Below are 27,912 nucleotides of genomic sequence, written 5' to 3'. Positions count from 1 at the left end.
TATGGTCCAAGTCAGTACAAGACATTAAATGTTAGACACTTCAGTGGCTGCGAGTTTAAGTAAGCTTAACTTTAATTTAGACTATTTTCATCAGTATAGGATCATATGGTAAAATTCATGGCAAACAACAACCCATCCAATTATAAACATTAACAGTAATCATTGTTTACATAGTCAAATCACTTTGAATGGCATCATAACAATTCAATGTTTCAGATGGAGAACTGAGAAGACTAAAACAAAAAATACAATATATTAATTACATAATGTAAAGGCTTAACAGGCAGAATGTTGTTTTAAAGTAAAGACACTGACCCATGATGTTGGATTTCTGTCAACTTTTGAAATATTTTTCTAGGTCACATTACGTAGGAACTTGTGTGAAAGGCACCATAAACTCTGCCAAAAGCAAAATTAGCAACTTAGTGACAAATCTAAAAAGATGTAATGCATTATGCAAAAATCTACAGTGCTGAAAACCGGGTAAACAGAAAATCCTCCATGTTGAAAAGGGTGTTGTCATTTTATGCTAATTATGTCACAGAGATGGCCTAAGAACAGTACATTCAAAAGTAGTGAAGCATAAAATGCTGAATTTGGGGAGCACATGAATGTGAGTTTGGTATTCCTGTTCCTTATAATGACCTTACTTAAAAAGGTACACTGTGGAGTTTTGGTGTAAACACAGTTATGTTTATAGTCAGTGTTTCTCATCAAAATACACTGTATGTATCCTTGACATCCAACAAATGTGTTGAATGCATTTCCTGCCTCATAAAACATTTGCAAACCAGACTTTTGAATATTTTGAAACTTGCATTGTGTCCAAATATTCATGCATACACGAACCAGTAGTCTTCTTCTTCACCTTTTGCTGGAACATTGCTAACTTGCTTGCCATGTTACCACCACCAAATATCCAGTGTAACACCATAAAGCCAAGGGATGTCATATATCCCTTGTTTTGTTTGATGGACATGGCCAGACTGGATTCTGGCCATGTCCATGCTTCACCTTCTCCAGTTGACATAACACTCTTCCTCACCCATAGATATATTAAGAAAATTGGATACTGTGTTCCAAGATAGGTTCCCATTCATTCCAATAAAAAAAACAAACTCATCATGCTGATTCTCTCCACACATGAAGGGCAAGAAAATAATATACTGTTTTTCTTAATTTTTTATGGCTTGAATGCACTACTCATTTTTGTTACCACCCTCTCCAGTCGTTGAGAATGTGTATCACGTCACTCACACGCCCAGGTGCATACATGTGGATCCTTGTGAGTGTGCTAGTCGAAGCTGAGGTAAAAAAATACGATGGGGATCTGCTTGTTAAAACTTTGCTCCATAGCGCTACTATTCGTCAAAAACTCCACAGGGTATCTTTAGCATTCAGTGCTGTCTCCAACAACCAGAACAAGAGAACAAAGTCTTGTAGTAATATTCAGTCTGTTTGCAGCAAGTGCACATCTTAAACTGGTGATGTTTAAGCCGATTAAACATTATTGACTATTTACACTATTTGAACTTATGAGGCTGTCTGAATTTTGGTACCATGTGGGTGAGTAGATACATTTCAAAATTAATTTCTACTGTATATATGTATTAAAACAAAAGTCACATTGACATTTAAAAGTTGGTAAACAAATAAATACTAGCATACTTGTGGTGGCCAAATTTTAAATGGGTGTGAAAATTAATTTTCCTCCTCCTGATGTCCATCAATTGAATAACTTGAGCAGTATTTAAACACTAAGAGATGTTCTGTGCTGACATCTCAGCATGGTGATGATGCTATAAATATGAGTTTGACTTTAGTCCCTCGAAACTGAGGACTCAGGTCCTCTAGGCTGCACTGATGGTCCCTCACGGTGAAGCATATTGTCAAAACGTGGTGTCACCTCACAGCGGATAAGCAGAGCATCATCTTTAACAAAGGCTCTCTGACTTAGCTGATGCAGGTGCAGAAAGGTGACGTAGCCGAATCCTTTGGGGTTGCGCTGGATGGTGGGCTTCTGGAAGGCTTGCAGGTCTGGTTTAGTCTCCATCACCTCCATGTGGTGCTGACCCTCAGGGCCCTGGTCTAGGATGGCAAGGCGGATGGTGCCCTGGAACGGCCAGGTCAGCTGCCCATCAAAACTTCCTTGCATGGTATGGACAAAGAGGGAGATATAGTTGGAGCAACGCGGGGCATTGGGGGTCTGCAGGTGGAGGCGCAGGCATAGCTTGTAGCCTGGACGGCCTGTGTAGAAGCCGGGGCTGTGCTCAACCACTGGCAGGCCTGCTTCTTGGTTCCGCAGGTGGACAGAGAAAGCTTTGAGGCGCCAGATGAAGATACCGTGACACTGCTGGGCCTCCAGCTCCTTCACTGTCTCCTCCAGCATCGACACTCTACGCCTGAGCTCTGCAAGCTGGCCAGCCTGTGGAGAGAGTTTCAAATGACAAAGACTTACACCGTGTCTACACAGGAGGCGGAGGGTGAGCGGCAAGTTAGGAGAGCAGCAGCTTCACTGCTCCATCTATGTTTACACAGGATGCGTTCAGGCACAGCAGTGAGTGTAGGTGACCTACGTTTTGGCAGCGCTCAGAGCCCAATACACAATAACTGTAGCTACGCGTGTAAAGCGGAAGAAAATATGCATATACATATATCTATGTAATATAAGTCTGAGTGGAACGCGCCTGTGTAGACAGCTGTACTGATTAAAATAGAAGCAGATCTGGTCTGTCAGATGTGCATGAGACTAGGGCTGAACGATATGCAAAAAAAATCATATTGTGATTATTTTTACAGATATTGCGTTTGCGATATGAGTCACGATTTTAGTGGAATGGTAATTTTTGCATTTCATTTTCACTGAAAAAAAATGGAATAATAATAATAAATAAAAACGATGATGATGGTCTGTACCAAACAAGCATGTTCTCTTACGTCTGGAGAATATGATGTGTAGGCCGGGGCATCTCTGTAGCACCACAATGCTTAATTTATAATGATATGTCTGACACATTTGACCTTTATCAAAAGAATTGCAGCTCCTGCGATTTGGATATTGCACTTGGCCATATTGCGATTTCGATTAATTGGTCAGCCCTGCGTGAGACTGATGGGCTGAAACGCCTCCTGTGTAGACACACCATTGAACACAGTAATGGCAAGATCTAAAATGTCTGAGACAATGTCCTGCCAAAACTATTGGACCATCAGGCAAAGAATGGAGACACAACTTTTGTTTTGCAGAAAAATATAGTTCTATGATCTAATGAAGGCATGGCAAAAACATTTTTACTAGAGCTATATTTTTCAACAAAGCAAGTTTTTCATCTCCTTATTCCTTATTCACTTTCCCCCAAATGACTGGGGTCTAATGAAAAAAACTAAACAAACTAAAAGTACAAAATATAGAGGTATCCCTTTAAAGAGTTTCCCCTCGGGGATCAATAAAGTATTTCTGATTTATGTACAACCATTGAGCCACAGAGTGCCACACAAGTATGGGGCTTGATTCTTTGGTTTGTCTTTGTCTTTTAAAAGCTACAAACTAACTCTGCATTAAATCATTTTGAGTGTCAAGAAAATTAAAATCTGATACTGACAACAATTGTGATCATAGATTCTGTGATTACACAGACAAACCGCATGCACATATTGGTACCTTAGTAGCTCAAGGACATCCTTTACCTGTGTTTCTTTTAAGATGATGAGCTCACGCAGCTGGTGATCCTGCTTTACCAATCGTCCATCCATCTCCCTGAGCCTCTGCATCTCCTCGGTAGGCTGACATGGGGCACAGTTGCTGCTGCAGCTTGCAGCTCCTCTGGGACCACTACAGGCTGATACTGATGCTGCAGCTCCATGATCCTCAGAGGAAACAGAAGGTCCTAGCGTCCACAGAGATTTGGGTGTGGTGCCATTGAGGCTAAGGCTACGCAAGAACTCAGCCATGTAGCGCATATGCATTTGTGTGAACTCCTGCATGTGCTGAGCCAGGTTGTGCCGCTGCATCTGCAGAGGCAAGCAATTTTTCTTTGTGAAATCTGGTCTGCAGGGTTGATAGGACTAATAGTTGTGTAATAAAGCAAGTTCTCAAAGAGTGTTATTTTAACAGTGTGTAGAAGATTTGTAACACAACACTTTGCATGTGATCACCTACCCTTTCCTTGCATCCAAAGGTGCTGAAGTTACAGGCGATGGGTGCTTTTGGGCAATCTGTATCATAATGAGATTCCATCTGAAACAAAAACATCATCAGCTTAGCTTCATTCATATCTATTTATCCAAATCAGGATTTCAACAAGCATTTCAGCATGTCAGTTCTTACTGTATAATTGACAACGTAATGAGGGAACTTGGAAAAAAGTCACTTTCTAGCTCATACAGAAAACAATTTAAACATCATCGTTTGGACTTGCTACTGTAGATCACATCAACTGTGACATGCGCTGTGACTGGGTGTGGAATGGTTCCCCATAGCTTAAACTAAAGGGAAGTTCTTGTTGACAGAAGTTAGCTTAAATGAATAACAATTCACAACTATAAAAAACATTTTGATTTACCAAAGGCCTTTTTCATGGCAGACATTATATCACTCACCTGGTCTCTGATGAAATCCATCTCACAGTACTGGCACTTCACATTTGCAAAGGGACACTGCTGTTCGTGAAGCTGAAGGAGCAACCAAAACCAGATTGTAAGGAGACTAATCCTCACTGATACACAATGCAACTGTGTGACTTTCCTATAAGAACTATTCTGGAAAAACCAAGAGGAGCAACTACATAAGAGAGTCAACATTACCTCTTTCTCCTCATAAACAAAGAATGCCACACAATCCGGACACGACACAGGTCTCCTTTGGCACTCAACAGTTGTGTGCTCCTCTAGGTGGGTCTTTCTCACAGACTGTTGGCATTGTAGGCAAGGCACAGTGGCAAACTGACAGTGTGCCAAATGATTCTGGAAGAAAAACAATACATTGAGACAATGCAGTTAATTATATTATGTAGTAGGACAGCAGTGGTTCACGTAATAATTTCATTGTCCATCCAGAGAAAGATGCCGTTATTTACTTGACACCTAATGCATTTTTTCTATGCCAAAACAAGGACGCATAGTGTGATAGCTTCCTTAATCCCTCATTATTCCTTAGTGTACAGTAGTGAGTTCATTAGATGTTTCGCATCTACAAGGATCCTATTGGAGTTATCAGCATTCCAGCATGTGCATATTTGTCCCTCATAACTAAATTGAAACCTTATTTATAGGCTGTTGATTTGGAGCCAACGGTGTGAGGAAATGTTGGAACAGTCAGAAGGAAGAGTCTGTGCTGACTATGGTGGTGTTGACAGGAGAGGAGGAAAGCTGAGTTGCCAGTATCTTACTTGTTGCCAGTTTTCTTTTAAAGTAAAGTAATTTTATTGAGGCAGTTCTTTTGTTTGCTAAACTACAATCACAGAACTATACTGAGCATGGAAACTATGACACAATCCAAAGACGAACTAGCACACTCTCGCGTAAAACACACACTTGTCCTTCAGGAATCTCAGAATGCATACAAGATGTTAAAGACTTCTTCTTTATTTTCAGAGGCTGATGGTCAATGGTATTGATGGATCAACGATAAATGATCACAATTACATGTTCTGTGATCATGTATGGTATAGACAGTATAATAGACATATCCAAGTAATCGCAATGATCTAAACACTATTTAAATCTTATTATGCAACCCAATTCTGGATTTTTTACTTAGGTTTCCTGTTTCCATGTTTTTGGTTGAGCAGTCACTCTTAAAATTCTTACCTCTAAATGTCGGAGCTCCATTTTCTCAGCACAGCCAGAGTTTGGACAGCGAACAGTTAGTGATAGAATCTCCCGTTTGGCAAAGTTATCAGGAAACAGCTGGTCTTCTGAGAGCATTTCATTGTCCACAGGACACCTCTGCCCCGTATCACTGATTTGCAAGAGCAAGAACAGCAATAATTTAGGCTGCGCATTAAGATTATCAGGTTCTGCATGGTGCTTATATTTTAGCGGGAAAGCTAATGTCAGTCAAAACGTTGCATCATTTAGACACATACTGTGCCTAGACAACATTTATTTTTAAATTACTACTCAGTAATTTGACAGATCTGTTCTGTTTCTAATAAATAATTAACAGCTCTTCAAGAATGTGCCATGAATCTGGTGTTAACAAATGCATTATAAACCCGAGTTAGTGTTCAATGTTATCTAGAGAGATGCACAATAGCATACCGGATGGACTTCTCAATGCAGTTCTTGCAGAAACGGTGACCACAGGGTGTTTGAATGGCATTCCTCAAAGCCATGAGGCAGATAGGGCACTCATATTTACTCTCTAGGGGTGGGTCAAACTCCACGTCATAGCCCTGGACGGGGGCAGCAGCCTGAAGACTAGTGGAAGAGCTGCTGATGAAGGTGCCAGGGCTCTCTGAAGGGCTGAGAAGGGATTCCCGTTCCTTTCCCAGCATTGCCAACGCACAGCCGGACAGCTCTCCACCAACAGCTCCTTCATAGCTGTCCTCCTCCAAACTCCCCTTATTGCTATCAAAGCAAGCCATCTGTGGAGAGTGGGACAAAATGGACAATGAAAGAGTGAAAGTGGCAAAAAAAAAAGCATTATATTGTAAGTAAATATTCATTATTTTTAAGTTGGCATCAGCGATTGTCACCTCTCTTAAAGTGGGAGGTCAATACTTCAACAGTTTATCGTGCTGGTATTGAGAGCATCCTTACTTCTCAATAACTGTGTGGTATGGCAACACCTACGGTAAACTCATCAGATGGAGGAAGTGATGTGAACTGCACATGGCACATCACATGGCAGGAGTTACCATCGCTTGCTGAAATTTACACCATTAGGCTACAGAAAAAGGGACTCATTACACCGTACTAACCATCTTGCTAACTTCCTCCCTTCTTTTAAATGACCAAAAAACCCCAAACAAAATCAAAACAACAACCCCAAAACAAAAAAACTGAAAATAAAAATTTTAGACGTAGGACAGCCAGGTTCTGTAACAGCACTTTTACAGAGACTCCTTAATTCCTAAAACACTAGAGGTGTTATTATTCGCTACTATAAGATACTATAATGGTATGTACACAGTAGTACACATAATAGCTGGTTTATGGTGCTAACAGCATCCCTATGGGAATGCTTTAGGGCTGCAACAATCATTTTCATTCTTGAATAATCAGTCGGTTGGTTTTTCAAATAACTGATTCATCATTTGGTCTTTTGATTGTCAGAAAATAGTGAAAAATATCCATCGCAATGTCCTAAAGCCCAAGGTGATGTCTTCAAATGGCTTGTTTTGTCTGACCAACAGTCCAAAACCCAAAGATATTCAGTTTACTATCACATGAGACAAATAAATGAAGAAAATCCTCGGGAATGTGTGTTTTTTTGTTTTGTTTGAAAAGTGACTTAAATGATTAGTGAGTAATCAAAATGGTTGCCAATCAATTTTCTGTCAATCGACTAATCGTTTCATATGCATTTATTGTTTTTAGCACGTGTTTTATGTCTCAGTGGGGTGATGTGACGTCTTGAGGTTTCTGTGTTGTTTTCGTTTTATGTTAGGTCACCAAAGCTAACTCCCATCAACTAATTGGCAATACAGTATTAAATCTTGAATCCTGAATCTTGACCTTGAGTTAAGTATTTAAATCTGGCCATAGTATCTCCTTATATTAAGAAATATACTGTGGTTTTGAATCTTAACACACAAAATAATATCAACACAATTACAGCGCAGCTATTTTTATTATAGGTCAAGTATTTAACATTTAGGAGGAGCTATTGGTTGAAATGGAATATAATATTCACCAGTATGTTTTCATTAGTGTATAATCACCTGAAAATAAGAATCGTTGTGTTTTCATTACCTCAGACTAAGCCGTTTTTTTTATCTACAGGGGGAGCGGGTCCCCTTCCACGGAGGTCGTCATGTTGCATCGCCATGTGTCTACAGAATGAACAAACCAATCACTTGATCTAAATAAGGCTTTTCGCGTTTTTCGCGGCCACCGTAGTTTTCTCCTATAACGGAAATCTTACATACTGCACCTTTAAGTAACTTAATAGCTGCAGCTGTGTACATAGAAACCACATCTATTACTCATACTGTTATCCAGTGACTTACGACTGTAAAATATATAGTGGAGGTGTCGAAACGCTAGCAATTTAGTATCGACACCTCTACTCCACTACATATTTGATTAGATACTCACCGGCGCCGTAAACTTCTAAAATGACGTAAAGCTACACCTAGCGGTTACATGGAAAGTCATTAGTCATTAGTTTTCATAATTAGCACAACTCAACAAGGTCCGAACTAAAGTGGTACCTCAGCTAACACTGAGACGCCGTCGCAAATTTTAATAAACTATAGGTAATTATAGGTAATCCCCAGCATACAATAAATAGTGCTGGCAATGTTGTCACTTGATGGACCAGTCATGCCCCTGGATGCGGAACTGCAACTTTACAACCTGACTGTGCTAAAAGATACTATGATTAAAAGATACTGACCAAAACAGCAGGCAGCAAACACACGTCCTCTTCAGCAACAACGGCATTAAAGTAATGACTATGTCTGTGAAAGCATATATTATGCTTATATTGTACCCACCTTTGCCTTGAAAACGTATCGAACTTTTTGTTTCTACAGAATTTCCTGTTTTTTTCTCAAACGTCATCAAAGATAATCTGTCGAGTTTTTGCCTCGTGCGGACGTGAGCGCCGCCACCTGGCCGGAGGATGGTTACTGTTGCCACAGAGCAAATTGAGACAGAAAGATGGCGGACCTCAGGAAAAGCTGTCCTGAGTCTTTGCCCTGTCGTGTCAACTATTCACGAAAAACGTCAGTTCAGGGGAAGCTTTTCATCCTTCTTTGCATACTTATAGTGGACTCCGGAGGAGCTACGACCCATTGGGTTGTCACAGAGGATGGAAAAATTCAACAACAAGTATGACAGTTAACGTTCGCTCATTGACCTGCTAACGCTTACGTTAGGTGGCTAGCTTGTAAAGCTATTTTTATTAGCTAGCATTAAGGGTATGGTTTAGTTTATTTGAACTCAACAAGACTCGTCTGCCATCTTGGGTAACCTTTACGTCCATATATCGAGAAAGTTACATTAAAATTCGTTTTGTTGGCTAAGTCGGTTAGCTTACATTAGCCACCTTAACTGATGTTATCGTTAGGTGTTTGAGGTCAAGATGACCAAAGTATTCAGGCCCATGTCATCGTCCGCGTTGGAAACCGCTTATTAATATGCTAGAGATAACGTTAATGTTGGTTGATGCCAGCTGCTAGCAAACTGCTACCTCCATTTAGAGAGAAATGCCGTGTTTATGTTTGTGTGTCAGGTTATGGGGCTCTAATAAGCTGAGTTTGCACATCTGAAAGTACAGTTGGGTAGACTATTTCTAACATGACTTAAAAGAACTTGAATATGCTGTTATATCCTTCGATTAATCCGCTGCTTGAATCTGTTTCGCACTCACTGTAGCTGACATGAATATGCTTACTGTATTTCAGTCCTTACCGCGCTGTTTTTGTTTCAGGTTGACTCACCTTTGAATCTGAAGCATCCACATGACGTTGTGATCTTCATGAGGCAAGAGACTCGTGTTAACTATCTCAAGAAGCTGGAGGTGAGTGGGTTTCACTTTGTCAATGTCGTGTGTGAAGATGTTGTCAAAGTGTGTTTCTCTTTGGGTTCTCATTCTGGTTAATTTCCACAACAATAGAGTTTATTGCTTTCAGATTAATTTGTGCAGAAAAGAGGTACCACTATCTCAGTTCCATTGAAAAAAGAGCACTCTCTTTTACTTTTAACATAAATACCTTCTCTCACTACTCATTGTTGAGCATTACTTATTCTATCAATAGTCCATTTCTTGTGCGTATAAAGAGTTTCCCCTCGGGGATCAATAAAGTATTTCTGATTCTGATTCTTACTAGTCCTCGCTGATTGATTGTCCTTGTTTATTGTTGAGCAGAAGCAGCTAGTGGCACAGAAGATTCACATCGAGGAGAATGAGGACAGAGACACAGGGCTGGAACAGAGACATTACAAAGAGGATGCCGATTGTGTCATGGCTAAGGTACCCCTGGGAGACCTGGACCTGTATGATGGTACTTATATCTCCTTGGAAAGCAAAGACATAAGGTACGCTCTCCTCAATATAACACATCATTGCCAATGTTTCATGTTATCTCTACAGTGTTTTTGTTAAGTGGTTAAGGCATCATTTTAAATCTTGCATAGCCAAATTATAGAGGTATAGTTTGACAAGATGTATCACCCTTAAATGAGTATGTCTAGTTTCTTTTGATTGATGATTATGATGAAATTGTCATCTTAAAGTGATTTTTCTCTTCTCCCGTAGCCCTGAAGACTATGTGGATTCCCGGTCAGCTCTGCCCCCAGATCTAGAAAAGCCTGACTGTGTGAAAGTGTTTGAACTACCTTATAGTATCCATGCTTTCCAGCATCTCAGGGTGAGTAGAGGCCAAACTTGCCAATTGTTTGTTCAGAATGGAGCAAGATGGGAATGATTCATGATAATGAGTATCATTTAAGTTGTTTTCATCACCCAATAAATATTTTGTTAGAATTAGTATGCCTACTGTTTTTAGAGGGGGGATGCTGTTGAGGTACGCTGTAACTCTGTGTAAAAGTACTCTCCACCAAAAATGAGATATAAGCTGGCCATTTTCTGACAAAGACTGTGCAGATATATGAATACCGAAGTTTCTCAGACAGGGAAGTACAGCCAACCTTATCAAATAAAATGCAGTGGTGAATATTGTATTTATCTTCAGTAATGACCCAAAGAGGTTAATGGGAATTGTAGTCTAAAGGCCTAGACTGGGGGCAACTGCATGTCCATAAATTACTTCCCAATAATCCAGAACTAAGAAGAAAACTGCTTCATCAATCCTCCTCTTACAGCGCAGAGGGAAGCTGGTTTTGTTTCCCTACAAAAAGCCAAGCTTTTGTTGCAGTTTATCAACAAGGTTGTTTTGTATGATATTTAAACAAAGTTTTCATCAGGCTAGATATCAAGACATTTACATTATGTGACCCTTTTAGCAATAAAAATGCAAATCACTGTAATCTGTGTCTCTGGATCTCAAAAACAACTTGATTTTATCTTAAATCCAACAGATTTTATAAATGAGGCCCTTGGGTAAAGATTAAAGAACAATGGTGTTTTTGTGGGCAAGTAACAATAAATAAAGTTGATATTTTGTTACAGTCAGAGTGGAAAATCAGATCATTGTGCACTGCTTATTTTGAACAGAACAGAGATGTAGCCTTTGTGTCTGACTGATTTCAAGTTTCCAAATTCCAAGTAATTGACTCTTCCCTTCTGTCTGTTCCAGGGTGTGCAGGAGAGGTCAAACTTGACGTCCCCACTGCTTTCTAAGGAGGATCCCATTTTTAGCTCATTGTCTCAAAAGATGGGCCGCAGTGTTGATGAGGTGGGCCATCGCATCCAACAAGGGTTACTGAGGGTAAGGTCTGCCTGTACAACTTAGCCTCACTTAACTGTGCAAATATTCAAGACCTTTGTTTTCCCTTTATTTGACAAAAGCACGGAATGTATGTAGAAAAAAACACATTAGATTAATAAGAAATTAAATGGTAAAGAATGGAAAATACATAATATCTGCTAATGGGGAGCAGACCTGCATTTTTAGGATTTTGTGTACATGCGTCTGTGTATACATACAGTATGTGTATGTATTTGTATGCCTTGCTTTCAGTCAGCATCAGAAAATTTGTGTGATGTTTAAGATGGGTACATTCAGAGTATCAACAAGTCAGCCCAATTAGGCATGTGACTAAGATCCATTGTAAAATTCAGCAAAACTATGTTGGGAAAACTAAGATTCCACAGAGGCCTAACAGTTAAAAAAAAGTGTGTATGTCTTCATGATTGTGTGTTCCAGAACTCATCATCTTGGGTGCTGTACAACATGGCGTCATTTTACTGGCGTATGAAGAACGAGCCTCAGAGGGCAGTGGATTGTGTGGTGCGTGCTCTGCATTTCTCCCCAAGGTACTGTCGGGCTGGTCAGAAGGCCACTGCAATAGTATACTATTTATTGTATGCAACTGCTCACAGGTGTTCACATTCTCATACTGTGTGTGTGTGTGTGTTGTACTTGTAGGCAGCAGAAGGATGTAGCCTTGGTCAATATGGCCAACATCCTGCACCGTGCCCATTTCTCAGCAGATGCTGCTATTCTTGCCCATGCTGCCCTGGACCTTACCTCAGATCTCTTCACCAGCCACTACACCTTAGGCAATATTTACGCTGTAAGTCAAAGAGAAACCATTCTACTGCATTAGAGACTTTTGTATTTAAACCACAGACTTATCATCTGGTTAACTATTTAGTATGGTGTTAACAGCTGTTGTCAGTGCACTCTCTTGCATAAGCTCAATACTTTTTATTAATAAGGTTGTTATTATATGTGTGCATGTGTTAAAATAAAAGCTTATGTAACACGATACTTTACAGATTTTTGTGGTCTACCATGGAAAACTAATTGAACGTAAAATTATTCAATGAACTCTAATGTTAATTAGATATATTGGTAGAGCAATGTGCATTAGACATGCTTTCAGTTCTCTTTTTTTTTTTTTTTTTTTTTTAAAGAGTTTTTTTTGTGTGGCATTTCTGCTTTATTGAGATAGTGATAGCTGGACAGGAAGGGCAGGGGGGATGACATGCAGCAAAGGGCCCGGGCTGGAATCGAACCCGGGCCGCTGCGGTAAGGACTCAGTCTTGATATGTGGTATTCGCTCTACCAGGTGGGCTATCGGGGTGCCCTCAGTTTACCTTTTTTTGCTGCCTACCTGTCCTTGCCTACCAATGCAAACGTTTAGGTGTTAGTAAGCAATAATTAGCTAATTGAGACTTAGCTAACTAAATTCCAGTAAGCTTAGTTTTCATTACTGTTCTTTCCTTCCTACTATTGCCACAGTAGCTCACAGGAGAGTGATGTGTACCTAAAGTGGTCGCAAATTTATTGATGTTGATTTTTGCTATCTCACCATCTGTAGTTGTCGAGTTTTAGGGTTACCATAACACAAATGAGACAGAATTCAGCTGTCAGCAATTTCTTTTCTTACTGGTCAGTGTATATATAGAAGATGCTATTTTCTGAATGTAAAGGTGCAAGTGTACTGCCATCCAAGACCCATAAATAACAAGATTTTCATATTTGTATAGGGACTTAATTAAATCACCAGCATTTTACTAAACTCATATTTATATAACACTTCTATTTGAGTCCTCAAAGCTTTATACTGGTGTGTGGTACTCTCTTCATATATTTAGTCTGATTAGTTTTTTTAGTTTTGCTACAGCATGATTTATACATGAAACAAATCAGTGTTTGACCTCGGCTGTATCCATGGTCTGTTTGTCTTCTCTTCTATCATGTCTGACCAGATGCTTGGAGAATACAACCACTCAGTGCTGTGTTACGAGCAGGCACTGCAGGCCCAGCCAGGCTTTGAGCAGGCCCTTAGGAGGAAACATGCTGTGCTCTGTCAGCAAAAGCTGGAGCAGCGTCTGGAAGCCCAGCACAGGTAGGCAAGCACTTGTACAAACACCCTTGTACTAAGTACTTTGGTTGTTTCCGTGGAATTATGACAAATTGTACACAAACTCTAAATATTACATAGAGGTAAGATATTCAGTATGATATCAAGACATTTCCAAACATGTCCCATTACAAACAATGCAACTGTGAGGCACCAAGAAAAACAAGCTATCAGCTTACTAGTATACCACACTTTTGATCCTCGGTTAGGTTGTCTGAGAAGGCATTATCATTTTTTTCCCTCTTTTCTCCTTCTTTTACCAGTTCAGCTTAAACATGTCTTGAAAAATGGTAGAACTGAACTCATATTTATGATTATAACTATTCTTTAGAAATGAGCTGGTAGGCTGGTAAGCAGTTTAGAATATCTGAGACTGTCCACCATATTTGGACAGTGTGGATTTTGTTGCAGATACCAAGCCTTTAAGTTGAGTCTTGTGGTTGTAGGATGATCATGTAATATGTTCTGTTTCCCTGCTATGCATTTCTACCAACTGTCCTGTATTTCCCATCCTCATTTTACTATATTTGTAGATCTCTGCAACGGACACTGAATGAGCTGAAGGAGTACCAGAAGCAACATGACCACTACCTTCGCCAGCAGGAGGCACTGGACAAACACAAGCTGCTGCAGGAAGAGCAGATCCTGCGCAACATTATCCATGAGACCCAGATGGCCAAGGAAGCCCAACTTGGTAAGATGCCATACACATAGAGCTGAGAACACTTATAACAATCCTGAGGTGTAAGGCGGGTATTACTTCTTGGATTTTGTATACAATATATTATATTCTTAAATTAAAAGCTAATTGCTTTAGCTGGTCAAGAAAGAATATGTTGACTCGTGCTGGCTGTGATTTAGCAGATATTGATACTTGTGAAAAATAAGTGAGATGATCAGGCATATGCTCTGCAGTAAAGTAAGGGTACAGCTTTACCATTGGCTTCACAAAACAGAGGTACAATGCCATGGAGTCGAGATAAATGTTATTGTATTTAACTCACGCGAGGCATGAGTAAGCAAGCTTACTATGTGAGTTGTATGAAAAGATGTGTTGTCTGAATCTAGCTTTGATCTTCATACATATTGCTATATAGGCATCCCTTGATATTGGCAGTGTAGAGCAGCACCTTAGTATTGCGTGTCTTGTGTGCTCCAGGGAACCATCAGATGTGTCAGCTGGGTCAGCAGCAGCGAAGCCTCTACTGCCCCTTTGACCTGCCTGTGCGCTATCACCGTGGCGATCTGTTTGAACATGTCCACTATGTCCAAGTGAGTCTTCTGAGATATTTCAATGTACCTGTTGATTATTAGCCCAGGTTTTTTCCTGCATAAAGAATTTAAAGGGAGGCCACAATGCACAAATTCCATTTCATCATGAAAAGAAGCTGTCTTTTATTGTACAGGTTTCAGTGGATATTTATCAAGAAGAAAGAGAGAAAAATATTACTTCAGTTTCTGTTTCTCAGTTTTTATGTTTCTCTATTTGTTCATAGTTTGGGGAGGAGGTGTCAGTGGCATCCAGCGTGGCGCTTGTGTCAGAGCGCAACTCAAACCAGACAGAAACCAGCCCCCAGCTCCATCCCTCTGTGTCCGGAGACCAGGACCCTGCTGCTGCCCTCTGGGGCAGCCATCAGGATTACACACAGGCAAGACAGATAACTACATCTGATTGTTTTTATTTATTTATTTTATTTTATTTTTTATTTTTTTGCAGGTCATCTCAGTGACTGTGGAGTCAAATTAAAACCAAAAAGACAATTGATACCTTGCAATGCTAATGCACACTCAACAAAACAGAGACCACACTGGACCTGCCAGACAAAGTTATGCTACTGTAGAAACATTGCAGGGGACTTGAAAATGGGACTCAGTTGATATTATGTTACTCATTGCAATCCAAAGGTAAGAATTCAAAATTCCTGGAGGGACTGATTAATAGTCTGCAGTATTCATTTGGCTTACCTGAATACTCTTGATAATTTAATGGACAAATATAAAAATGTCTTATCAGAATGGCATGTTGGCATTAATATATTAGGCATAGTGAAAACATTTGTCTGTTACTTTTGACATTAAATAGGTAGCTTTTTCTACTAGGTTGTTTTCTATTGTACTGTTTTGTTGGGAGCAATTTTCGTTATTTATTTATTTATTTTTCACAAATTGTGCAATTATTTATAGATTGCAATAAATTTAAATTTCATTCAACCATGCAGTTGTTGGAGAATGAGAACAAAGTGTGTTTTCACTTTAGGACACACAGAAGATGTTGTGGCCTCAGAGGAGTGACTGTGTCCATGAGTACCCAAGTGTTCCCCCTGCTCACCTGCTGCCAACCTTCTACCTTCCACCTGAAACACAGGGCCTCAGGTCAGTACACATTCCTGGATGGGGGTGCTTTGTGGTTACATAGTAGCAGCATAGCTATGTTCCACTTGAGTTGAAAGTTCCTCAGAGTGATCTTCAAAACTGCAGAGTGATCTTCAAAACTGCAGCATACATCAAAGCAAAGAATACTGATTTGAAGCCAAGTGAGAAAAGAAAGAGCTTGTTCCTCCAGAGTTACACATCAAATGTATCGCATACAAATGACTTGTGAGTGAAATATGTCTAATTGTGTATATTCAGCCCAGTGGCAACTCTCCTCTATGGGAGTAGCAGTCCTCCTCAAACGGTAGCTCTGCCAAACTGTGGTCCCGTCCCCCAACCGTATCCAGCCCTCCTACCTGCCTCATTAGACTGGCCTCTGGAAGAAAAGGAGCTGCCAGATTCCTCTGCCTCCCAGGTATCTGTCTGTCTGTCTGTCTGTCTGTCTGTCTGTGTGTCTGTCTGTCTGTCTGTCTGTCTGTCTGTCTGTCTGTGTGTCTGTGTGTCTGTGTGTGTGTGTGTGTGTGTGTGTGTGTGTGTGTGTGTGTGCGTGTGTGCGTGCAAGATTTGAACAGGAAAATAATGGAGATAGATACCATGTGCAGTATGTTTACAGAATTACTATGCCCTAACTCTGGATGTCTCTTTTTGTGTGTGAGTGTTTTTTATGGTATGTGGAACTGTGCAGAAGAATATCCAATCATTATTATTATTACTTTGTGTGATTACAGATACTGCAGTCACGCAGTGGAGGATGGACACTGGAGCAGATTGGCTCCAGAATAGCTCAAGCTATGAAACAAGTAACTCCTCTGTTCTCGTAGCACAGAAATGTATCTCACTACCTATAAAAGGCTTGAAAGTCTATATCTGTGTAGAGTGGCACATAACATGTTTTCTCAGGTTTCTTTTTGGCCCTGATCCCAATCCAATTTCTTTTTAGATACTGAGTCCGATCTGATACTTCTATTTACCTAAATGTTGATTGAATATGTATCTGACACATTGAAATAACAGCTATAGCTACTAAATCTGACACATCTGATTTTTTACGAGCTACTTGATCCAAATACTAAAGGTCCTGGTTCAAAACTATTAAGTTGATGAACTCAAATTATAGATATAATATTAAGGATAATATTACATTTAACTGGGAGAATGTGACTCCTGAATTGACGTGAAGCGATTCGCTAGAGAGAAGCTGTATCACTCTGTTGGACTTGTCGGAACTACAAAAACACTCGCGGTTGTACAGCGGTGTTACAGGGTGATGCTTCTTTTAACGTTAGATCATAAACAGTCTTTGGCAGAGGACAGACACCAGCTTGCAAGCCCGACAACAGCCAAGTTTCATTTTGGCCTGCCATCAACTTACTCACGGAATTAACATTAATTAGCGACAGCTGATATGGCCTGCCACCGGCGACATTTGTCATTTTAACCGGCGAAAGTGACTGTCATCGTGGGCTAAAAATTGAGAAGCTGCTTCCTGGATGTTTTGTACACTGCTCATTGCTAACGAGAAACAGAGAGGAGAGATAACAGATTCATTACTATCGGAGCTTATCGGATTTTGCCAACCCTGGTGTCAGAGTCAATCGCCGGTGCAATCAAATAATTTTTCACATTCACACACTAATATTAACTCGCATATGGAGTGAAATGCTTGCACTGTAAAGCCCTGCTGAAGGGGAGACACGGTGCAACACTAGCAGGCTGAGATGGACAAAACACTGTAGAGTACAGTAAATAAAGGATTGGATTTTGATTGGCTTTACCTTAGCCGATACAAGTCCATTCAAATATTCCAGGATCGGCCCCGATACCAATACTTAAGATTGGCTGGGGACATCTCTAACCTTTTGTGAGGCAATGCTCACACACTAAACTAGAGTTGTTGTGTCTGGCTCTCCATAACGTCTCAAATTTGAGAAATTATCACAAATCACTGTAACTGCTCTAAATTGCTCCCAACTGCAGTAGTCTGAACCCATCTTAAAGGTGGGGTATGTGATTCTAATCCAATACTCGTCTTTTTGTCAAATTCAGCGAATATCTCCTCACGGTCCTCTAGCTCAGTGTTTTTCAACCACTGTGCCGCGGTACACTAGTGTGCCGTGGAAAATTACTGTATATTGTTAATTGCACTTTTTTATTTGAAAGAAGAAATATGAAAGATCATAAAAGACTTTTTTTTCTTTGTGTTTATTTGATTCCTATTCAAGACACTTTGATAAGAATAACTGTATATTGTTAATATAGGCTACAGAGTTTCATTTTTTTAACATTTTCAGTTGGTGGTGTGCCTTGTGATTTTTCAATGAAAAAAATTTACCTTGGCTCAAAAAACGTTGAAAAACACTGCTCTAGCTTTCCATTCTGTGTGTGCGCTGAAAAAAAATCCGGTGTTTGTACACAGCCCCGGTTCTGTAAATGGGAATCAAACAAAGTGGCTCGGACTGAGCCCCACAGCACTATTCCAGCCATTCCAGCCATGATTTGTGAGTCAGGTAACATTAAATGACTTGCCCACAGACGTTCAGCTTACATTCTAGTTTGCCATGATATGCTGTTGTTGTGATGTTTGCTACAGTAGCAGGAGAGTTGTGAGTATTGCTGTCTGGAGCTGGTTTGCTGGCTCTAGGGAAACCGTCTTGTCCTCTCTGGCTGTTAGCTTCTCAGCAGCAACTGTAGGGACAGTTAGCTAATCCACAACCTAGCTAACGTTAGTTATATTATTTGCTGTGTCGTTGTTCGCTCTATATCACATTATAGATTTCTCCAGAATCGCATACCCCACGTTTAATTGATTCATTTTCAGAGCTAACAGAAGTTTGTTTGTATATATAGGCCACTGTGCCCCGCTGGCAGGTTCACAATGAGGCAGCTCTATTCTGGCGGGCCAAAGGCAACGGCAGCCATGCCCTGCAGTGCCTGCGCCAAGTGTTGAGCTCAGCCTCGCCTTCCCACCGCCACTTGTCCCTCACCAATGCTGCTAACCTGCTGCTACACCATGGCTTGACCACCCACGCACAAACACTGCTGGAGCAAGCATTGGCTCTCAATGCATCAGAGGTAAAGGCACATTGGTACATAACTGGCTGGGTTTTACCATCTTAGAGTTGCAGACATACACTGTATTACCTTTATGCATGTTTGTTGACAAAACAGGTAACTCCTTCAGATAGTTTATCACATGGTTGCAATGTGGTATACAACATTCACTGGTACCGGTGTACTGGTATTGATAAAACCTTAACAATACCAGTGTTGTCATCATCTTCTTCTCATGCTTGTGCTCTATGGTTCAGTGTGAACAGATTCTTATCCAACAGCAATGCAAAAATACTCAGAGATCCACATTAAAGTTGGACCTCTGAATATCTCATACAGTAGGTGGGACAACAAATGAAACAAGTATTTGAGGATGAAATGAATACTGGAGTAAGGAGGGCATTATTGGCCTGAATGACAGTACAAGGATATGTACATTTATTTTAGCATTTTTATGGCATGTGTCCGGAACCAAGTGTACACTGCCCTTAATACCAGTTGAGCAACATTTGAGTACCACGTCATGCTCAAACTTTGCTGACTAAGCATCTTTTAATGGCCGCTCAATTGTAGGCATCCAGCAATATATTGTGCCATGCCACAAAGTACTCATCATCTCAAGGTGGTTCCAGGAACATGAATATGAATTTAATCCTCTCCAGTGGCCTGCAGATTCTCAACATTTCAACCCAAAAAAAGCACCATGGGAAGATTTAAAGCATAAGTGTGTGGCTGAAAAATGTGAAAGACCTGCAAGATGCTAGCGAGTCAGCATGGACTAAAATCGATAGGGAACAGTTCCAACATCTTGTTAAATTAAGCCTTACAAAAAAAGAGTTTTAGAGTTAAAAAGGGGTGTACCCTATATATACATTGTATACATTGCATGTTGCTGATATACCAATCTGGAAACCACAGTTAGAATTTATATAAGAATTGGAACTTGTAAAGAGTAGTAGGGAATGGCAAAATATTAATATATGAGTCTCCTCACTCAATCACCACAAAATGTAGAGTGTTGTTGTACATGCAGTTTTTGAAAAACTGCATGTACCTTGTTATGTCCTTATATCTCTGAAGGATGTACACATATCTGCTGAGGCTGAGTTTCAGTTTTCACGTATGTTAGCCATCAGCTGATGTTCCCCTGTTTTGTTTTGCTTTGTTTTGTTTTGCTTTCCTACTTCAGCCCCACACCCTGCTCAGCCTGGTGAGCATGCAGTTGGCCCAGGGCAATGTGACAGGTGCTCTGGCCTTGTTCCGCCACATCCTGGTGACGGCCCTTTCCTCCTCCTCTTCCTTCTCATCCCTTGCTGGCTGTGAACAGTGTCGCACCAGCCTACCTCTGCTGCGTTGTCTGCAGTTCTACCCCTTCCTTTACAGTCTTTCACACCGACAGGCCTGCTCACGTAAGTGAATAAAACACACGCATAGGTTTATTTTACTCTCTCTCTCATAAGTATAATGGATTATTCCTTTTTAGAATTTTACTACATATAAGAGTACACTCCCTGATTTTGTTATAGCAGACAATTAAACTGTTAACTGTGGTAAAGTTTCAAAACATCCGCATTAAATTTTAGGTATTTGGAGACACTGTTACGGAGCTATAGCAAAATGAAGTCTAACTTTTAAAGGTGTTTCCTGGTTTTTGAAGGCTTAACAAATGCATCACAAGACTGTCTTTAAGCCGAGCAAGAAGCCGAAGCATCTGTACATTTCTCAACACAAACCTCTTTGTTGGTTAATCTTGCCATATTTAACAAACATGCAAGGACAAAGCAGTGATGAGCATCATTTTGTTTAAGTTTTTTCAACATCTGAGCTGTTACATAAAGATAGCTGTGTAACAGACAGACACCAGAAACTAATCATTGCCTTAATTTCATAATGGTGAGCAACAAATCCATATATTGTTAACAGTTTATATGTAATGTACCCCATGTTCTGATTGATTTGACAACTAGTTTTGATGATTAGAAGTTATGCCCATTTAGGTTCTGCCTAACCTATTATTTAGTTTTTTAGTTTCATCACTAAAAATGATTAATAATGTTCAATGACAGAATGTTTATACTCCTTTGTGTAAATCTAATGGCATATTAAAGACTGATGAGTCTAAATTATTGTTATGATTACAAAAATCATTTTGTAAAAAACATTTAATTGAAGCTTACAAATAACCAAATATATATATATTGCTATATTATCCAGCTCTACCAGCTGGCTGTGTTGAGTTGCAAAGTAGCCATGGGCGCTGTGGGCCCAGAAAGGTTTTGCACTTGTTTTTTAATCTAAACCCCCCCCCCATGTTGTCCCTTGAAGCTGCAAAGTAGCTGTGAGAAACAAGTAGTGTGTTGTGCTGCTGGTGTGAATAGGGACTGCAACTTCTTCTTTATTCATATCAGTGGGAGTGAAGAGAAAAGTGCTTTGAAGTGGAAAAATTTTGCCACTTAATAATTTAGGCTGCAGAAAATAGCTGATGCCAAATTTAGAAGGATCTATATTTTACTCCCTAAATCTAAATATTGCTCCCATAAAGCATGCTGAGTATATGTGGTCACACAAGCACATATTAAACACACCCACCTTAAGTTAGGTCAAAAAGGTTGAAATATACAGAAAAAATACAGACTGTTAAATTTAATGGTGGCTGCAGTTCCTCCCACATGTTTGATCCTATTAGGGGTATTGCTACAGTCAAACAAATGGTAATAATAAGGGATTGCTGTCTTTTTAATGTTTGTGGAAAAACAACGTGTTATACATAGATTCAGAACCTTGGTTAGTAGCTAACAACTGCACTTGAGAAAAAGCTCCATAGCACAACATTATGATAATGTTTATGATTGTAGACTAGCTACCAAACAACAGAAAAACATACCAGTGCAACAAAGAGAGCCATACAGGGCTGCAACAATAACAGAATTCTTGCAATACTGTGGTGTTAGGAGGTATAATCCATGGCAGAGCATGTTCTTATCATTACTATCTTAAAGGCCTCATCCCATTACCTTAGCGAGTCAACTTTTGCTTATTGCAAAAATGGTGTCCTACTGGGTTAAATGTTGCAGCATAAGAAAATAAACACTTGGCTTTGCAAACCAACCATCCATGTTGTCCCTTGCACCTATACAGCTGTTATCATGGGTCTCCCACGGCCCTTACAAGATTGTGACATCCAGTAATGTAGTGCACAGATCTAATGTCTTCCCGGCAATAGCGGGAGTTTCCAGGTTGAAAAGGCTTTGCCAGAGTAAATTGAGACAGTGAATGGAGTCAGAGAGAGTGTAGAGAGAGAGAGAATCTGAAAGGACTGATTTGTTTGTTCCAAAAAACAAACAGTTGCTGTGTCTCGAAATATAAAATGCATCACTTTCTGTCCAGGACAGAATTGTTCCCAGTGAAGAGCTAGTGCAAAAGGTTTCTTGATCTGGCTTTGGTTTAAAACACTATATCGGTCAGTGACAGAGTAGCAATAGAAACCATATTTATAGAGAAAAAGTTGAAGGTTTACTATTTATTTACTTAAATTCAAAGTAAATAACCAAACTGCTTTAGTAACTCTGTAATAACATTATAATTACATAATTCCTCACATAACAGTGGGATAATTGTTCAAGTCTCAGAATACTAATTTTATTCAAAATTTACTGAGGCACAAAATGTTCATTACTAAATATCTATGAATATACAGAAACAGCGTTTGAGAACACATTTAACATTTGTGTTTGTCACATGTTGTATGTCTTTTTGTCAGTCTGTTAATCAATTTGAAAATTAATACATTTCTTTCAGTACCAGCTAATAGGTTTCAGCTGCAGATCTACTATCATGGTAACGTTTGGATAATAAGTGTACCTAAACTTAACTTGTGTTGATCCAGAGAGTGCTGCCTGCATGGCTGAGGAGGACCTTGGTATACAGCTGGAGGAATGGGAGGGCAGCGAAGAGAAGCAGGATGCACCAGCCATTTCTGCCATAGAGGACTCCCTGCTCTTTGAGAGTAAGAATATGATATAGTGACACCTTCAGTGGCAATATGACAGTCAAGAAAATCTTTCCAGTATACTGTAGCGAAGAGTGTGTCTAAAGAAATCACTGTCTCAGTTCAGTGCAGTTCCACATGTGGCACGAATCTATACTGCATCCAGCATAAACATACAAGATTTTAAAGTTAACATCTTATTTACTTTACTACTACTGCTACTTTATACAATTTGACTGATTGATTTTAATGATTACAAGCTTGATCAATATTTGATGTATGGGCATCTCTGGGTCCTGAAGTTGAATGTGCTTTATTCACTCAGTGATGTCCTCTAATGGTACAATAGCATTTTCTTGAGTTGACTGACAAAATGTCATTGAGAATTCATATCCACATCAGTCATGTTAGTTGGCTTAATTTGTTAAAAAAGTGCTCCTGTAGCTCAACACCACTCTAATGTACTTCTCTTATTTCTCCTGTGTTCATACCTGTTACCCCCCACTCTTCAGAGGTTATCTTGGACAGTAATGGGTCAGGTGAGGCAGCTCGACAGCAGCAGGCTTCTCCCTCTGCCTCAGGAGTAGCTAAAATGGCCACCCCATTTGGAGGTGGAGGAGTGGAAGGGGAGGAGGAGTGGCAGCTGAAGGAGGACCTGATGGGAGCTTTTGAGGGAGCACTGGATGTTGGAGGAAAACGGGGGGACCTGCGGGGTATCCGGGTGCTAAAGAATGACCGTGTCATGGGTGCCCGTGCCGGTGGTGGGCCCTGCTTCGGAAACTGTGAGGATGACGAGGGAGCTGAGTGGGTAAGCGTCCTTTTCACGGCATAGAATCATGTTTGAGTTATAATTAGCAAACTCTGTGAGATCTGGGTGGGATTGATGTGACTGAAGAGTGTATAAGTGTGTATAGCCGAACCAAATGTGTGAGTGCCTTCTGTTGTTCATCAGATCACCTTCCAGGTAAAGCGGGTCAGGAAGACTAAGGTGGATGGGATGGAGAGTGTTGCCAGCTCTGATGACAGGCAGAACGGAGAGTCACTGCCTGGAGGACACTCTGTCTTGGAGATAAGTGGGCCAACTATTCCATCGCCTGGCCCTTCAGGTAACACATACACCTACATTTTATTTACTTACACATGCATGAACACAGAAAAAGCACTGAGGTACTGGACTTCACCCAACTGAGAGAGATGTCTTTGTGGTTTTTGTGTTTTGGGGCAGGTCGCTGGAGGGACTACACAAGTCTTGGCTGGCCAGGGCCAGAAGAGTGCCAGCGGACACGAAGGGTAGACCTCACCACTGTGGCTAGCACCTGGTTGGCAGTTTCTGCCAAGAACATTGAGTAAGACTCTCACTGTCCTGATCATCGTCACATTTTCATTTTATGTTATATTATAACAAGTCAGTTCCAAAGAGTTTTACAAAGGATTCGTGTATCTTATTATTATATCACTGTGAATTTAGTTGGCACTGAAACATTGACCATGTACACACTGTCAGTTTTGGGAGTGACAGCTCTAATGTGTCCTCACTGTCTCTTTTCAGCATCACAGAGCACATAGACTTTGCCACTCCACTCCAGGAGCCAGCTGCTGAACCTTTATGCAACGCCAACCTAGCTGCCAGTATGCACACTCTTGACCACCTGGCAGGAGTGGCCAATCGTGCCGCCATCCACTACACTGGAGAGAGCCAACTGCGTGAGGTAGTCTGAGGCAGAAACCATAGATTAAAAGAATTAACATGCATATACTTACCTTTCTATACCTAAACACTAGGAGCCTAAAATAAGGGGTTCCACTAACAGTGTTGCTTTATAGAAAGATGTTATCTCTGTCACAACAATAATAAACAAGCAGAATGATAGACAAGTTGATAATCGATCAAAATTAATGTAAAAATATTGAACATTCAAAACAATCATAGGCTGATTTAAAGAACATGCAACAGGTGTCAGACTATTTAATAATCAGCACAGCGCTACTTCTTATTTAATAGCCTCACATGTGTCTCTTCTTGTCCTAACCCGCAGGTCCTGCAGAACCTCGGCAAAGATAAGTTCTCCCCTCAGTCCTTTGAGCAGGTGGGCACACGCATCGCTAAAGTACTGGAGAAGGTAAGGGCTCTCATAGTTAAAGAGAAACTTTGGTATTACTATAATGGATGTTTTGACAATCTTGATTATTAACAGCAAAGAATTTTCGAAATAGTGGCAGATAATTTTTATCTGCTTAGAGTCAAGATCTAATTTGTTCTTTGTTCCTTCATACAATACTCAGTACCCTGCTACATTTAACTACTATTAAAATACTAATGTTTATGTGAATTGGAAAGAATCATATGGCACATTACATTGTGTTCTATGTAAAAACACATTGAGTTGCATAAACACTTGCATTAGCAACTCTTTAAAGCTTTATATTTACTGAATATAGGCATTTCAGAAAATCAAATAATCACAACCAGGGTTTTTCCCACTGAGGAAACCGGCGAAATGCCAAGAAGTAAAGGCATGAGTCAAACATTCAAACTTTTAAATGTCTCTTTGGCAGTGAGAAACACAGAAGACTGCTCAGTTTCATGGCCGCCTATATAGCATTACCTAGCCCAACCCTGATCCTGTTGAGTTTGTTGTCTTACTTGTGGCCTAGATTACATTTGATGCAGATTTTCTGAAATATAAAGGTGCAACTGCAATTATTTGAAGACAGTGCCATTGTTGTGCATACTTTATTAGCAGTAACACCCAGTTATTGTAACACCTTACTATAACACTCAACCAATTAGATTTTAGAGATTAAATTACATTTCTCTCCCTAATCCCTGAAACTGCAGAATCAGACATCATGGGTATTATCCAGCATGGCTGCACTGTATTGGAGGGTGAAAGGTCAAGGCAAGAGAGCCATCGACTGCCTGCGACAGGCCCTCAACTACGCCCCCCATCACATGAAGGCAAGTTAGACATCAACTGTTCCCAACAGTTAACCCACCTGGTACTTATATTAAATAAAGGATTGTTTTAAACATGAAAAAAAATCTATATTCTTTTTATTCCTGCTGAATTGCGAACCAGGATGTGCCCCTTATCAGCCTGGCCAACATCTTCCAGAACGCTCGGCTATGGGAGGACGCTCTTACAGTCGCCCGTATGGCAGTAGAAATTGCCCCGCACTTTGTCGTGAACCACTTCACCCTCGCCAACGTCTATATAGCAATGGTAATTACTATTTGATCATAATTTGTTTCCTTGTAGTGACATGACCTGCTGCTCAGTTCCTCAAGTTTAACCAGTGCTGCAACAGAAAGGCAAGGCATTTATCAAGCATTGATGCAAGTCATGTGTCCTAATGGTGACGTGGTTGTGTTTCTTGATGACAGGAGGAGTTTGAGAAAGCCATGCGCTGGTACGAGTCTACTTTGAAGCTGCAGCCGGAGTTCGCCCCTGCCAAAGATCGACTAAGAACCATTCAGTGTTACCTGCTCACCAAGAGGGAACGCCGTCAGCCCTAAACCACTGAACCAGTTTGATCCCAGCAGTACCCCGCAATCATTCACACACCAGATAAAGACCACAGATAACTTGCACAAAATAAAAGTGCAAGAAACCTGAATGTGGTTAAAGGTGAGGTATCAAGATTCATATTCAGTAGAATCTGGGTTCTTTTTCTCTTTGAGATCCAACTCCCAAAGAATTAGGTTTGAAATGTCACAGAGTACAACTGTAGATGATTTTGCCCCACAACTTATCTGTCAAATGCAGGACCTCTTGTTATCTAACAATCAATAAGTTATGACTGTCAAACTCGTTTTTTTCTAGGTTTGCTTAACTTAACAAAAATGGAAGTGGGATAAAATCGAATAAGGCTCCAGTTAAGTCTTCTACAATATTTTGTTTTCAATCTGTGCTAATTGGAATAATAGCTCACCTTGTCATTCATTGAAGACATTTTAGCATTTTGGTGTGAGGAGGTGGCATCAAAGAGGTTCTTAAGGATAATAACATACGACAGCCTGGAGATGGCGCCATGTTTTAATGTAACTTAATTGGAAATTTCAAATGAAAAGGATGTTATACAGTGTTTGCTTAAGTCTTTTGCTGAGATGGTAAGAAATGTTGCTCTCAACTCAGAGGTTAAAGGAGTTCAAATTGAACAATATATGTTCTGCTTCATAAAATGGATGGGAATCCTCAGTTTTTGCACTTTTTTCTATATCATTCCTATTTATATGGGACCTACAAACTGTTTGATTTTGCTCCAAGGTAATTTAAATACAAAAGAGAGAAACTGAAATATGCTATTACATTTGCTTCTTAACTTATGGAAATCATAAGGCAGAAAAAGGATTTTCCATTGACCATCTATAAAAAAAACTCTTAAAGTGGAATCTGTATTAAATGTACAGTATTAAAGCCAGTGTGTGGATTTCATCAGTTCATTTTTCTGCGTCAATTCTTTCTCTTTGGAAAATTAAAACAAAGTGTTTGGACTCCTTGAAGCTTAAATTAAACTGTAGAAGCATTTCAACATTTTCACTTTAGAGCCACTAATGAAAGTCAATTTTGTGATCATTTTTTTTTTTTTTTGTGTAAGTTACCTTACATATTATAAGGACAGCTAACTGCCACATGTCATCAGTTCTGACTGATCTATGATTCAAAAGTCCAAAACTCTAGCTCTGTTATCACACCCAAACATGTAAATATTTGAATATATTGCTGAAATCTAAATATTTCACTACATTTTTTTTTTTTTTTGAGTGAATACATTTTCTACTTTGCACCAGTCACCAACTCCTATACACTATAGTAATGAATCAGCCTTCAAAT

The 27,912-nt window shown here is 40.0% G+C and overlaps 2 protein-coding genes across 5 annotated transcripts; one reads left to right on the top strand and one right to left on the bottom strand.

Moving 5' to 3' along the window:
• Positions 1-48: 48 nt before the first annotated feature.
• traf6 (TNF receptor-associated factor 6) lies at positions 49-8,786 on the bottom strand. Of its 4 annotated transcripts, XM_044185677.1 has the most exons (9): positions 8,564-8,700; positions 7,918-7,997; positions 6,262-6,587; positions 5,809-5,959; positions 4,804-4,962; positions 4,600-4,671; positions 4,160-4,237; positions 3,688-4,011; positions 49-2,425 (listed from the first exon to the last, which is right to left on the bottom strand). In XM_044185677.1, the coding sequence occupies exons 3-9, from the start codon at positions 6,585-6,587 to the stop codon at positions 1,820-1,822; spliced, it is 1,716 nt and encodes a 571-aa protein (XP_044041612.1). In that variant the 5' UTR covers positions 7,918-7,997; positions 8,564-8,700; the 3' UTR covers positions 49-1,819. The 4 variants fall into 4 exon arrangements, with proteins under 4 accessions (XP_044041612.1, XP_044041530.1, XP_044041445.1 ...); XM_044185595.1 differs by lacking the exon at positions 7,918-7,997 and having other exon boundaries at positions 8,664-8,786; XM_044185510.1 differs by lacking the exon at positions 7,918-7,997 and having other exon boundaries at positions 8,564-8,737.
• ttc17 (tetratricopeptide repeat domain 17) lies at positions 8,764-27,516 on the top strand. Its single transcript, XM_044185390.1, has 25 exons — positions 8,764-9,000; positions 9,602-9,691; positions 10,040-10,209; positions 10,430-10,541; positions 11,430-11,561; positions 12,000-12,109; positions 12,222-12,369; positions 13,511-13,650; positions 14,199-14,359; positions 14,825-14,937; positions 15,162-15,314; positions 15,923-16,038; positions 16,297-16,453; positions 16,767-16,838; positions 18,886-19,110; positions 20,279-20,498; positions 22,976-23,095; positions 23,590-23,885; positions 24,030-24,183; positions 24,303-24,423; positions 24,627-24,786; positions 25,114-25,197; positions 25,917-26,036; positions 26,158-26,301; positions 26,463-27,516. The coding sequence occupies exons 1-25, from the start codon at positions 8,830-8,832 to the stop codon at positions 26,592-26,594; spliced, it is 3,621 nt and encodes a 1,206-aa protein (XP_044041325.1). The 5' UTR covers positions 8,764-8,829; the 3' UTR covers positions 26,595-27,516.
• The last annotated feature ends 396 nt before the right edge of the window (positions 27,517-27,912 follow it).

This window comes from Siniperca chuatsi, linkage group LG1, assembly GCF_020085105.1.
Source record: "Siniperca chuatsi isolate FFG_IHB_CAS linkage group LG1, ASM2008510v1, whole genome shotgun sequence".
Lineage (NCBI taxonomy): Eukaryota > Metazoa > Chordata > Actinopteri > Centrarchiformes > Sinipercidae > Siniperca > Siniperca chuatsi.
Note: the sequence above shows the minus strand (reverse complement) of the source record. Positions and strands in the feature narration are given on the sequence as shown.

Excerpts from the sequence above, each read along its gene's own strand:
- traf6 (XM_044185595.1), bottom strand. The coding sequence starts at position 6,587 with ATGGCTTGCTTTGATAGCAATAAGGGGAGTTTGGAGGAGGACAGCTAT. Across the intron at positions 4,963-5,808 it reads TGGAGCTCCGACATTTAGAG|AATCATTTGGCACACTGTCA; the intron begins GTAAGAATTTTA and ends TTTTTCTTCCAG. Across the intron at positions 4,012-4,159 it reads CCTTTGGATGCAAGGAAAGG|ATGCAGCGGCACAACCTGGC; the intron begins GTAGGTGATCAC and ends TTGCCTCTGCAG.
- ttc17 (XM_044185390.1), top strand. The coding sequence starts at position 8,830 with ATGGCGGACCTCAGGAAAAGCTGTCCTGAGTCTTTGCCCTGTCGTGTC. Across the intron at positions 9,001-9,601 it reads ATGGAAAAATTCAACAACAA|GTTGACTCACCTTTGAATCT; the intron begins GTATGACAGTTA and ends TTTTTGTTTCAG. Across the intron at positions 23,096-23,589 it reads GGACTCCCTGCTCTTTGAGA|AGGTTATCTTGGACAGTAAT; the intron begins GTAAGAATATGA and ends CCCACTCTTCAG.